General features: G+C 41.4%; 1 protein-coding gene across 1 annotated transcript; it reads left to right on the top strand.

Annotated features, from left to right (window-relative positions):
• Positions 1–4,127: 4,127 nt before the first annotated feature.
• Positions 4,128–14,407, top strand: TAGLN3 (transgelin 3). Its single transcript, XM_008631693.2, has 5 exons — positions 4,128–4,508; positions 4,931–5,112; positions 5,967–6,141; positions 10,615–10,717; positions 14,242–14,407. The coding sequence occupies exons 2-5, from the start codon at positions 4,933–4,935 to the stop codon at positions 14,381–14,383; spliced, it is 600 nt and encodes a 199-aa protein (XP_008629915.1). The 5' UTR covers positions 4,128–4,508; positions 4,931–4,932; the 3' UTR covers positions 14,384–14,407.

The following is a 14,407-nucleotide window of genomic DNA, read 5'->3' as shown; positions in this document are numbered from 1 at the left end:
GTCTGTTTCAGTGAAATAAAGATGTTACCTCCTTTCTGTTCTACTCGTGAATGTGTATTGCATAATTTTCTAACCAAAGTAGCTCTCAGGAGGTACTGTTTTAGTTGGGGACAGATAAACAATCGATATGAAACCTTTTGGGTTTCTTTCAAAGGAGCCTGTTAATCCAGCACAAAACTTAAGAGGTCCTGAGTATTCCAATGCACAATTTACCTCCGAGGTCATCTTGAATAGGGAATAGGGAACGCTGATAATTATATCCACAGGAATTGGTTTCCAGTGCGAAGTGGTAACTGTTTCTGCTGGCAAGCTGCTTGGAAGGTGGTCAGTGATTTACAAATTCCAGAAACACTCCTGTTCATGGCAGCCTTAGGAGCTGCCTTGTTCTGCAGGCTGGAGTATTGGTACATTCTTTTTTTGTCACACAAATAGGAATGTCCTTCTTTCCTGAATTACTTTTCTTTTAAACCCAAATTTGAGGTATTCAAAGTATGCACTTGCTTGGGGTGTAACATCTTCAGAGCTGGCAAACAAACCTTTTTGCAGATGGAAGGGAGGATACTTGCTTAAATTAGCACTTTTTGTCTTCGAGGATCTCTATATTGTAGATTTCAAAGTAATGGGAAAGTTAGAATTTCTAAAATTAATGTTGTCCCCTGGTTCTGATAACTACCACCTGTTTTTGCACAGTTAAAAAGAGGGCAATATTCCAATACTGCCTTTTTCTCCTAGCCTAATTCTCTTGTGTAGAACATCTCCAGGTATCTTATGAAAAAGCAAGGCCATGCGTAAACCCAAGGCTCTGCAGAGCACTTTCCTGCCTTGAAGCTCCCTGAAAAAGGCCCTGTACTTGAACTGAGCTTGTACTGGACCTGAGCATCCTCTCTGCCACTCTAGAAAACCTGACATCACACATAGACATGCATGCAGGGAGGATCTTTGAGCAGCTCTTCAGATGCTTCCTTTATGAAGGGAGGCGCTGTAAACTTAAAGTTTCGGAAAACTCCGGCTTTTTGTTTTGGGTCTTTTTAATTTTAAAATTAATAATGAAAGGTCCGTTATTGTACAGTGGCAAACCAGGAAAATGGAGCCTGGACTTCACAGTTATTGCTGGATAGCTTTATCTGATGGAGATTCAACCCACCATACTTTGTAAGATCATGCTTGGAATAGCTGAAATACCAGCCTCTTTCTAAGGAATGAACTGCCAAACAGGGAATCTGACAAAGGTTAAGGATTGCTCTCTGGTAGGATAACTTTTACTTTTCCTTCTGTATTCTAGTTGGAAGACATTGAAAGCTATCAAATTACCCTGGATCTACATGTGGGCTAGTGAGCTAGTTAACGTCAGTTTTGTTACTGGTTTTGGCAGCATTTGTTTAAAGACTTAAAAAGATTTTTTAAATTTATAGGATAATATTGTGATTATCTGAGAGCATAAGGTGAGTCATGGTGCTTACAGGCATGAAATGCTACTTCAATTATTTAAGCTTCATCTCTGTTTTTTAGTCATAAATTCCAGTCTTGTGTTGCCAAGAAAAATAAGAGGACAAAATCCATTAGAATCAGTAGGTGAAATGGTCGTACCTTTGTGCTGTAAACCTGCCCCTTTCTTCCACATCACATTTCTAACCATCAGGCTTTATCTACCTGTGTCTGACATAAGGAACTTGAGCTCCTTCAGTTTTTCTTTAACTTGTAGGCACGTGTGCTTGCCATTTCTTAACTTCTGATTTTGGTGAGATAATCCTTCTGAAGTGATTACTGTAAAAGCTCTAATTTTCAATCCTCCGGTTACTGGAATCACTTTGTTTGATTTTACTTCCCTCTTCCCCTCCTTTTTATAAAGAGTAATTGTTGTAACTGGATATGATATTCCCACTGCTCTTGGTGAACCTCCCATGTTTTATTCAGCCAAGCCCTTCAATCACAGTGTCTTACTCAACATCTTACCTTCATCATCCTCTGCATGTTTTTTAACATCTGTTTTGTCCTAGGACAGAGTGCTGCATTCTTAAAAGTACTTTTTCAATGATGGCTGGACTTTGGCTGCAATAAGACACTTTTTGTCTGCTTCCAAGTAGACTGCTTTCAAGGAGGTTTCTTTATCTTTTTTGCTTATTCATGTTAGCTGGGATCTTCTTAGGAGCCTAGGGGAGGCATTTTGTGACTTCGAATAACATTAAATAGTTCAGGCCTGGGAACATATTCTTGTACAAACTGAATAAAATATACACCATCATTAATGATTTTTCAGTTAGAGTCATATTACAGGACCTACTCGTTAGCCAGCTTTAATCTCTCTAATGTGTCATGTTGTTTCAGAATTGGTTTAGTTCCCTAATCAACCTGTCATGGAGTTGCCAACTCTAATATATTACAGAGCTTTTAGTAAATTGTATCAACATTATCACTTAAAAAAAATATTCCATTGTTTTCCCCAGGACTGATGGCACAGAAAGCAGGCTTATGATTTGTTTAGTGGTACTTTGGAAAATATTGGTGGGGAGCTGGCATTTTTCCAATCCTCTGCAGTTTTCCAGTTTTTCATAGCTTTATTAAAAATTGATATTGATGGACAAGCTTTTCAGCTTTCCCAGTGTGGAATGGTCCCCTCGAGAACGGGTTGCATAGCCAACCATCTGTGAAGGGGGAGACCTCTGCTCTGCAGCTTAGGAGAGTTAAATTACTCATCCCTGCCCCCAAGTTAGGAAACAGAGTCAGAGGCTGATGCTAAGGCAGGTGACTTTCATGAAATCTTGTTGCTAGTGGACACTGAGCACCCTGGTGTGACCAGAAACAGCCAGGCACCCTAGGTAGCTCCCTTCTAAACAGAAGAACACAAAAAGATCTGAAAGTGCAAAATAAAGCTTATTCTTTGTGGGGCTGGCCAAAGAGTGTGAAGCCCAGCCCTTAACAGCTGCTGAAGGGAAAGGATGTCAGATTCATATTCTGCGTCTTCCTGTTGCAGCTGCAGCCTGCTCCTTCTCTGATCTCCAGGCGGGGCTTGCAGCCTTGGTTCCTGCGCATCCGCTGTGCCTTCAGCCCCGTGCTCACTGAGATGGAAAGTGCTCAAGTGGTGGCCCTGTCACGTAGCATGCTCTGAGTTATGTAATCTAGTGTTGCATAGGAGTTTAAAACTACCAGTGCGGGGAAGAGAAAGCACTAAATGAAATGCCTGTGGAGGACAACAATGAATTAGGTCATCTATTAAATTTTTCATCTCTTGAGTCTGTTCAAGCCCAGCAGCATCAGAAGCAGTATAAGTCTGAGAATTCAGAATCTTAAAATGAGAAAGTAATGGATGAAGAGCCCATTAGGAAACAGATACACAAGGAACCGTATTTATTTCCCCTATTTTTTTTCCCTTTCTGAATGCAGCAGAAGGACTTTTGTTGGCCAAACTGTCCACCTCAGGCTTATCAACCTCCTTGCGTATCAAGATGAATATTAATCATTTGCCAAAAGGAAACTATTTCATACCAGCATGAATGAAAGCATTTGACAAATTATTGTATAACTCAGAAAGAAGTAAAAGTGATTTTATTTAATATAGTATTAAATCGGACTGCAGGAAAAGTCTCGTCTTAACCCTTCCTCTCTCCCCTTCCACATTGTATGGGTGGTATAATCAAAATTTAAACGACTGTACATGGGCATAGGTCCCTTCCTATTGCTGGAGGTTAGCTGACTCATACCAGCAGAAAGTAAAATCCTTGTGCTTTATAGTAGGTTTGCTAATTTTCAGTGATTTCACCTTGGTTTTAGTGGTTTGAGTTGTTTTTCAGGACACCATTCCACTATTTGATAGCCTAATATATACTGATGATAGGGTGATAAAAATATTCTATTACCTGCCTTCTCTTCCTTCACTTGTCATCATATTGTTCCCTTGTTCAAACTTTTTATCAGCATTTGAAGGGAAGAGGAGAAATTATTTGTTACACTCTCAGCCTGTTATCATTGCGATGCAGAGCAGGGAGAAAAAGGGTTTGTTTCTGGCTTATGATTAAAAGTAAACTAGATGTGTGGTAATTTCTGTCACCTTCATTTAATAGAGTGCCTCTATTTGTATTTCTGTCTATCTGTCACTGGGATGCTTGATGCAGTTTGGGTTGATGCAGACTAGGCGGAGTAGATCTGAGCCGGTGGGGTGAGCAGTGCAAGGCTGAGGAAAGATGCTTGGAAACAGACCACAGATGGGCGAGATAAACAGGATCCCCGGGCTGTGACTGAGGAGGCAGGTCTCTTTAATGGCTCTTAGCAACGCCCCTGCTCTGACCCTCCTCATATGTGAGGAAAATCAAATCAATACACTGTTCTTCAAACCACGATGCTGCAGCAGCAGCAGGGCATTGTGGCAGCCTTCATCTCTTAAATTCATCTTCGCATTTTCAGTGTGCTGATCTCTGGATATCCATCCTTGCATCTCTGCTGAGGAAGACTCTGACTGCATCTTTAATTGGATTGCTCCCATGCACAACCTTCTTCTTATTAGCAAGTATTAGGTAGGCAATTTTAAAGTGCTTTTGGATTTGCAGACAGCTGTAACGTTGATCTGACAACCCTATTGTATTCTCTGTAAACATAGCAGACGCCTCTCTTTAAAACGTACTGTGTTTTAAATCTTGCTTTTCTTCTGCTTTTGTGGTTGGGCAGGGGGGACTGCTGTTTTTTCCTTCCTTTTAAAAAAGATGTTGTAGCTGATTTGTGCTTTTGGAAAAGGATATTCCCTCACTGATCCCTCCCCTGTTCTGTGGAACAGCTATAACCGGTGCCATACAGTTACTTTCAGTGTTGATGAACATCTGTTCAACTGTCTAACATTTAGGGCAGGCTGCTCACTCTTTTATTCTTTAATTTTCCTGTGCATACTTCAAAGGTGTAGACTGGGACTCTGCCCACTAAGTAAGTTCTACCTTGTTTCCAGAGATGGCTAACAGAGGACCAAGCTATGGCTTAAGCCGAGAAGTTCAGGAAAAGATTGAACAGAAATATGACCCAGAATTAGAGTCTAGGCTGGTGAACTGGATTATTGTACAGTGTGGAGAACAGATAGAGCACCCTCCTCCTGGAAGGCAACATTTTCAGACCTGGTTGATGGATGGAACGGTAAGTGCTTTGTCCAATTACACACTTTCAGTGTTTATACGCACGGTGCCCCTGTCTCCTGTCTTCATTTAGATAAACTGGTCAGAGCTCAAGGTCAGTGCAGAAATATATATCTTAGTATCTGATTTATTTCCTTTTCACCAAGAGTCTTAATCTCAAAAGATAAATTATCCTACTAGTGCACTGGGATCAGTACGATATTAATGATTCTTATGAGTCATGCATGTTTTATATATAAGTATGACTCATTCCTTCAGCATCCTTTCTCATGCAGTTAAATGAGATCGGTTTTAAAACCAGATGTATACTTTTCTCTTTAAGAAATAATCCGTGTTGACAAGGAAAGGCGAAGAGATATAGCAAATTTGAAGGATAGGATTGTGTCATAACTGTCTTCTTGGGAATAATTCTGTAGCTAAAACATTGTATTGCATTGGTTTATTGAACAACAGGCAGATGCTGCTGTTTGCAGTGGCTGTAAAGACTATGCTAATCACTGAATCTCTGCCAAAGTGACTCTAACAACATTTCAATTGACATTGCTTATTTTTTGGCTTGGGCATGAGGCTTCTTCTCTGTCAGTTGTTATATAACCTCTACCAGTGATTGCTTTGTTGTTTCTAGCAGATTAGGATTTATATGGTTAGGCTATTGCTTCAGTTAATGAAAGCTTTAATGCTTTTCTAATACACTTTGATTATTATCAATTCACTTCTTTATTTTTAACTGAAGAAATTATGTCCATGACAGAAACTGGCTGGGTCAAAAGCATTATGCAGCATCATTTCATGTGCAGAAATTGCCTTCTAGTTTGGTGGCCACTTTCTAATTTTGTTTCTGTCTTTATCTCTCAGCTGTTATGCAAGTTAATAAACAGTTTGCATCCAAAGGGAAATGAGCCTATTGCAAAGATCTCTGAATCAAAAATGGCTTTCAAGCAGATGGAACAAATATCTCAGTTCTTAAAAGCTGCTGAAATCTACGGAGTAAGAACAACAGATATTTTCCAGACAGTGGATTTATGGGAAGGTAAAAATAATAAACTGAAAGTCAGTTTACAGTCTTCATTTTACTTTGCTTTGATGTGCATTTTGTCTAGGCATATTCTCTAATGTAATTATCTTTTGTTGCTGTTTGCCTTACCTCATTACCATGTTCTTCCAGTGCTGCATTATTTCCTCTGAGGGATTTATATTACCCTGAGGGCATAACGGAACCTTTCCAAGCTCGTGTGTTATCCAAAACCCCATCATTCTGATAGAAATCCACAGACCTAGTAAAACAACTGTTCTCTCTGCTAATTACTTCAAAGTAAATAGCTCCTAACAAGAATATGGAAAACCCTGATTTTCTGATGACAAAATTTTATTGCAGTTTTAAAATTATAAGCAAAGCTTAAATTGGAGCTAAGAAATGCATTCCCAGGAGCATATATGCCTCTATGAAGCTTATGAGGGTTCATTTATGACTAGTGAGAAACAAAACTCACTGCTTAACACCATATTAGCTGAGCTTCTCTCTCTAAGGAGACTTTTAAGAGAGGTCACTATGGCAACAGCAAAAAAAATCGGGGTGCTCCTGTGGTTTTACAGTAAGACAGGTGTAGTCTGTCTCCATCCCATGCTCTAAATGGAAACTGCTTGTTCTGTTTGCTGAAAAGCTGAGTCATTTGTGCATTCATGGGGCTGGTTTTGCCCACTTCTGTGGTGGTGCATCCCATCCCAGTGCTCTAACCAAACACACTGTATATGCTGCATCTCCCTGGACAAGGTGGTGCAATGACTGAGCACTCAGAGCAAAGACAGCTGCAAAGTAGTGAAAGGCACATATGAAAGGGTCAAAAATCTTCCACGAGAATCAAACAGTGGAAAGAGGAAAACAATCCACTGAGAAAGCTGGCCAGCATAGTTTGTGTAGGAGTACACACTGAGAGAAAAAAGTGGGGTCTGTTTTCACAGGCAGTCGGGATATGTGGAAGGGATCACTCCTGTGAAGGACAGCTGGAGGAATGAAAGACTAGGGAGCTCTTCATGAATGGGTTAGAGGGAAAGGATATACTGATAGCTGGAGTTACTGGGATCTGTAAAGGTCTCAGGGTGCCAGATTTGCTTGACAAATCTGTACCTTTGGGCACAAGGGCAGGATTGTTTCTTACAGTTCAGTCTTTAGTGTTTCATGCAATCTACCTTTACATGTCTTAAATGAAGGGATTTTCACTGAAGAAGCACCTTCCCACCCATCAGCCTAGCAGGCTGTTGAGAGAGAAGTTCTATCTATCTTGTAAGGGATGATAATGGCTTATTTCAGACATTGTTCTTTGCAGTCTTTTGCAACTCATAATGGCATATGAAAATATGGTACATTGATCCTTATGAGGAAAAGGACTTGCTTTGAAGACATAATGTTCTTAATTATAGTTGCTGTCTTCTAATTTATCTTCCTTTCACTCATCATCTTAACAGATATAAGGTAAAAAGGTAGTAACTTCTTGAGGACAGGAAGTCAAAACACAATTTGCAACCTAGGAGGAAGACATACAAAGCTTTTCTTCACTGTTATTTTAAGATTTCCCAAAGCTAATCTGTGACTCCTCACTTTCCCACTCCCTTTTCATCCTTCCTGCTGCTCATTTCAGTGCTGGGATGAAACAGTCTGTCTCTCCAGCAGTGAGGCACTGCAAGCTCTTTGTGCCTCACCGTAACTCTGACCTCTGGCATCTGTGCTGCTTCAGGGTTGAATTGTCTGAACAGGGATGCATAAGCTGGGCAAAAAGGACAGTCTCTTTTTCACTATTTTATAATTGCAGCACTCCTATACTTCACATCATAACCTCTTTAGAAAGAGAGATGTTAATGGGGAAAGAAAACAGTGTGACTGAGAAACAGTTTGTCCCTGGCACTAATTGTTTTCCACGAGCTTTTGCTTTGAAATTCTTAGCAATGATTAATGAAAATATTTTAGGATACGATCTGCTGTTGGCTGTTTCAAACTCACTCAGTCCATCTGTTGCATTTTTCTTCATCCCTGTGGCTCCTTGATCCAGGGAAAGTATCACCTCTCTTTTGGCCCTTTCTTACATAAATGTACTGTGCTGAGCAGCTTTCCCTGATCCACGCCCAAGATATGTTCTCTGCCTTTTACAGATCCCTCCTTGGTATATTTCCAGGCAGGCAAGAGGCAGCTGCACCACTGGGTATTTGTTCAATGTCTACAGAAAAGCTTTTCAGGAATACTCTGCAGAGCAGTTCTTCATCTTTGTATTTGAACTTTCCCCTTTCTGGACCTGGAGAAGAGGTCCTTCCAGATAGGTTTCCCCTAAAGAGACAGGCTTTGCACAAGAAGTGAGCAGAGACCCCTACCTCCTTGTTTTAAGAACAGTGCCAAGTTCCTCTACAAGGCTCTGCTATTCAAAGCACACTGCAGAGGACACTGAGATGCAGGAGTGTCATGAGTGTGAGTCCCTGCAGAGAGGCTGAAGCTGTGGGCCAGGTGGGCGGCCCACATGGCTGTCAATAAACAAGTGCTGGAGTTAAGGGAAGGCTCTGACTACAATTTGCTGCAATACCAGAGTCAAACCTGGCTTCAGAGAAGGTGTATGATCCCTTCTGTCAGGTGACTGCACTGGAAATTTAAAATTTTTCCCTGTATTTTTTTTTTTATTCTGACCATCAAGGCCCTTGTATCCTTTGCTGGAAGAGGGCAAGTGACACAAGACCACTTGGATTCAGGTCTTCCCTCACCCACAGCACTCCTCATATGCAGCAAGGAGTCTCTGCAGAGCAGAGCCATGGCCATGGTTTTGTTTTGTCACGTGTCATTCAGCTCCCACTCACTCAGTTTTTCCCCTGCAGCAGCTCCCACTCATCATGGGGGGGGGGGGGGGGGGGCTGCCAGATGGCTCTGCAAGGCTGATCATCATATTTCACTGCCTGTCTTTTGTTCCTTTTGCTTTTTTCTTCGCTTGTCGTCATTATTCAGCTGATTCACTTTTAAATCCTTCTCCACATCCCTTTTCATCCCAGGCAGTCACTGCACTCCTGTTATATGGGAGGCATCCCAAGGACGTTGTCTGTGGCATCTGTTACAGCATATGGTACATCTGCTGCTCCGGGGAGCTCTGAGGGTCCCTGCCTCGTGCTCCTCTGTGTGCGCCTGTGGACGTGCGCGTGGGGGATGTCAGCTCTGCAGCCGCCCTCCCAAGCAAGGACCCTGTCTGATGCAGTTTGCCTTCAATACAGTAAAATACATCAGTTCTGGATGGCTGACAATTTATTTTCTGAGCAAATGGTCCCCTGCAGATAGGATTTTTATAAACTTTAGTAGTCTGTATGACAGGCACAGTTGGAAGCTGATGTTTTCAGCTTCAGGGTGCTGTCCTCACCTCAGCCACTGTGATACAGAGCCCTGGACTGCATCTGCCTGTAATCAGGGTGATGCACCACAAACACAGAGTGTGCACTGTTCCCTTCCCACTACACTCCAGCTCATCTACAGTGATGTTCATTAATATTGGTCCACCGAATTCTGTTTTCATCATGTCTCTGGTATCTCCTTTTTTCTGAATTGCTTGTTTTCACATGTGAAGAACCAGAATCAGATCAATTAACTAGATACATTGCTTTAGGGAAGAGGAAGAACTGGAATGAAAGAGGGGAGGTAAGTCATAGAAATGCTCATGGAGGATTTCATAAGGGAGAAGCAAAAGGCAGATTTCCAGTAACTTACCACTTCACACAATTGGAAATACCTGCTGCAACTTATTTTTGCTAGAAAGTATTCCAAAAGGTAGCATGTCTGGACTGGGTAATGAGTTATGTAACTTATATTTGTCTAAAGATGAGACAAGCCCTGACTTTTTGAGCTGAGGGATGGAGTAAGGTAGCATAGGGAGAACGTGCAAAAATAGTAGACCAAATGGGAAAAACTAAAGGTATGAAACTGAATAGCATCGTAGTAAGTAGGACAGATTAGAGAGGTGCTTTGATGTTTAATTTGGGAAGGACTGATAGAAGCTATCAGTGCAGGAGCTCCCAGAACTGCTGTGAGCTCTATTAGCACAGGAATCAAACTTACTCTGAACAAACTGAGACACAGCACTGTTATTTAACACACTATTCTCCTTCAGCCACATTTCACTGAGTATATTACCATTATTTGTATACCAAAGTAATCTCTCCTTAGGAGAAAATTTTGTCAAATGGATTCTATAGACTTAAAATGGCATGAGGGAAGGCATTAAAATAATCAAAGGCCTGGAAACCTAGAAATGTCTGAAAAATTAAGTTTTGCTTTAACTCTATCCCTTTGTTGACTTTTAATAAGCTCTTGCATGTCAGTACTTTCATTTCAGCAATGGTAAAATAGCATTTATAATTCTATTAATGCACATCTTCAGGGACCTGAGGGAGTTAGTTAATACATCACATAAAACTGCTTTTCAGTGTGCCAAGCTATTTGTTGTGCAAGGATTTCCTATATTAATTTCACTGTCTGGCCTTCTAGGGAAGGACATGGCAGCAGTGCAGAGAACCTTAATGGCTTTGGGCAGTTTGGCGGTCACCAAGGATGACGGCTGCTACAAGGGAGATCCATCCTGGTTCCACAGGTAAAGTCCAGAGCACAGCTGCTCAGAGCTGTCTTCCCTGGGAAGCTGGTAATATCATCTGCCTTTAGGCTTTAAGGAAATTTACTGGGAAAGGAAGGGAAGAATATTTCCCAAGTTTCCTTGTAATAGGGAGGTTTTTCTCTCTGGAGGTTAGAGAAGGGAAGCAGGAAAAGTATACATTTGTCATCAGATTTGCTCTCTCACATCAGACAGCAGACAGAAAGACTAATGAAGACAAGGCTGTTATGGTTGTCTGTGAGCCCCTATGTAGTGATCCCCTTACTGAGCAAAGAGAAGGCATGAAATCTCTTTCCTTTTTTTATCAAACCAAAAATGATTTAATTTCCTAGGCTTCTTTATTCTTGGGGAGCACCACCTATCTGTGAAGAATTCTCTGTCTTGGCAAAGCGGTTTATTTGTTCTGAAATTCCATTTGTTTTGGCTCAGGAGGCTGTAAAGCAGGGACAGGAAGAAAAGGAAATCCTCCCACAGTTACTCTCCTGCCCCACAGGCATATTATTGACATGAGTTTCTGCCTTCCAAGAGTATTTCTTACACAGAAATGTCGAAGACAGGTTAGCAAAAAGAGTGCTGACTGCTTGTCTTTTCTTTCCTTGAATTTTCTGATGTCTAGGTGAGGCTCAGCAAAAATAAAGCAAACTTCACTTTCTTTGTCTTAAACCCTGAGCTGGTTAAGCTGAATCTGAGATTTGAATTTTAGGTGAATAAATGCAAACTCCTTGTTTATATGAAATCAGGTTACATTAACTTAATACACTGCACAAATAGATTTATGTTTATGGAATATAATTACATTTAAAATTGATTTCAAATCCAGTTACATTCTTTAATATAAACCAGACATGAAATCACTATGACCCAGACAGACTTATTTGTTTTATGTAACTAAAACAAAGCCCCACATGGAAAAATTAATTTTCATCTGGACTCTTAATTGTGGGTGGGAACAGTTTTTGTTGGCATGGATGAAGATGTGATCACATCCCTTCTCCTCTAGCTGTCTGTCCAGCCCGTACTGCTTGGATAGCCAATCTGTAGGTATTGCAATCCCTGTGAATCCATGTTATAGCCACTGCCTTAAGGAAAGCTGGTGTTACAGCATGTTGCCAGTCAGAAGCTGCTTTCTGAGTAGCTTCCCTATCCCTTCAGGCAGACCAAGCCCCCTCTCTGCCACCAAGTGTTACTCATAAATCAGGGCTTTCAGGCTGATTCTTAATCGCCTTAAGTTAAATTGAGAGACCAATATCAAATGGCATAAGAGTATCTGTGCAGGGATCTACAGTGATTAGGATAATGCCACACTTGAGCTAAGCCATTTAACTTTCCACTGCCAGTGTCTCACATACCCAGTGCCATCAGACTGATCCCCGCTTCTTTCCACGCCCTAGCAAGGTTCATGGATCCATAGCTGTTCGTTATCCTGTAGCTTGGCAAACACAAACACTGGTGTGAAGTTGGCACAAAAAGCTGACAGATCTGGTGTGCTCAGTTTTAAGTAAGAATGATGCCAGACAGACCAAACAGAATTTGACATAGTGTTAGACATGAGTAGACTTGCCTTCACCTCTTTTCTTACTCTCAGTTAAGGCCATTTCCACCCACCTAAAAACAAATCTTGTACATGTTATCTGTAAGACCATCATATACTAAACGTGGTGCTTATGATGGTAAAAATAACACTATATGATCCAAGCTATATATGTAATACATTTTTATTCATATATCCAGGCTACCCTTTAGTCTTGCCTTTTATTTCTTCTTTGCAGGTCTCAGTTTTTCTCTTGTTAAATTACTTTCTGACTCTCTGTGGAACTACTCATCAACATAGCTAAACATTCTAGAAGGAAAAAGAAAAGAACAGTAGAATGCTCTCCTGGGTTTTTTTTAGTTAAAATAGAGGCAGACACAGTGAACCTGAGATTTCATTAGGTAATAGGAGTAGTTCTAAAAACATCCTCTCCTAGAGATTCTGGCAGTAGTTTGGTGCCTGTGTAAGTATTCTGGAAAATAAATTAAGCAGCGGTGAGAGGGGCCTGCTTTCTGAAGCACCACAGTTCTGTGTGCTTCCCCCAAAAGAGTGAGCTTTCTGGCAAGAGCTGTGGGATCTGAAAGCCTGTGATGGGCCTCTATAAGCCCTCTTACTAGTCTATACTTCACCACTTGACTCATTCTGAAAAATGACTGGTCAGTCCTGGTGTCCTGTGGATCTCTCTCATGCTTCTGCTTTGCTGGGCTGTCACGTGGACATGGGTTTGTCTCCTGCACTGTCCTGAACACCCTGAGCCTAGCAGAGAGTTTAAGTGCTTTTCTGGACTTGAGCCAGGGTTCTCAGCACAGTGCAGGATATGACCCTCACAGAGAGGATCGTGTTGATGGTTTTCAATCACAGCAGGTACCTAATCTAGTATTCTCATCTAGTGGTGGGGTGGGGAAGAAAAGGGGAACTGTAACTTGATGCCATATTGCAGTGTAACCTGTAACCTGATCACAGGACAAACAGACACAGCAGGGAAATTGATTCTACCTGTATGGGAGTAGGGTCTGGTAGATGGAAAGCCTCCCTCAGTCTGGGGCTCTGCCAGTTCATATGGCTCGTTTGATGGCAACAGACTGATCCTTCTCCATTGTAAATTGCTTGTTTTCCCACCTAGTATAAATGAAAGATGAATCCAAGCTGAACAGTTTCTTGTGAGGCAGCAAAGTGCAAACTTTTGTCCTTCTTAGCTGCCACTTTGGCCTTCAGTGCTATTTTCAGGGAGAAAAAGACTCCTTTTATGCTCCAACAAAGGTTCATTGATCCAAAGGGCTTTTGAGACCAGAGACACTGAACAAAAATGGTCAGTATGTTTTGACAGAAGATAAAGGACTGTCATATAGTTAAGACACAGGTGCAAAGGGCAAAGTCTACTGCTTAGGAGGTGAGAGATCTTGAAATGGAAACAAAGCAAGTGTTCTGTCCTGCAGACAACCAGTGTCCGCTCTGCAAAAATGAGCAAGTTCCTTCTCTGACCCTTTGTTGCTCTGGGTACACTAAGCTTTTATTTACTCCGAGTTAAATTATACCAATTTGTACTGTTGCTCTGGATGGGTATCAACTTGTAGTATACCACAAGTAAGTGTCTCATTGATCAGATCCCGTGGACTACAGATGTTAAGAGATACAGGGCTCAACACAAATTAACCCTATTTTGTGTTTTATATACAGCACTGCATAAACATTTTACCTGTCACAGCTGCTGGGGAAGTCCCTTGGGGTTCTGGAATAACGGGGACAGTGAAAGTATAAAGTGTTGTATGTTTGACTAGAGCATTACTTCTATCTGCAGGAAAGCAATTAGCTCGGCCAGTACTATCCAGCACATGGGATGGTGCACATGACATATTGCATTACAAGGGACATGAGCCAATTTCAGATTGATTTTCATGATCCCTGTATGATTTCATGATCACACACAGAATGATGGTATGTATGTATTTTGCTCTTTTTTCGTGCATCTGGACAGGAAAGCACAGCAGAATCGACGAGGATTTTCAGAGGAGCAGCTTCGGCAGGGACAGAACGTAATAGGCCTTCAGATGGGCAGCAACAAAGGAGCATCACAGTCGGGTATGACAGGCTATGGGATGCCAAGGCAGATTATCTAAAAGCATCTCTGTCTGTGGAGAAAA

The sequence above is a fragment of the Corvus brachyrhynchos genome, unplaced genomic scaffold (assembly GCF_000691975.1).
Source record: "Corvus brachyrhynchos isolate BGI_N302 unplaced genomic scaffold, ASM69197v1 scaffold3, whole genome shotgun sequence".
In the NCBI taxonomy this organism is placed as follows: Eukaryota; Metazoa; Chordata; class Aves; order Passeriformes; family Corvidae; genus Corvus; species Corvus brachyrhynchos.
Note: the sequence above shows the minus strand (reverse complement) of the source record. Positions and strands in the feature narration are given on the sequence as shown.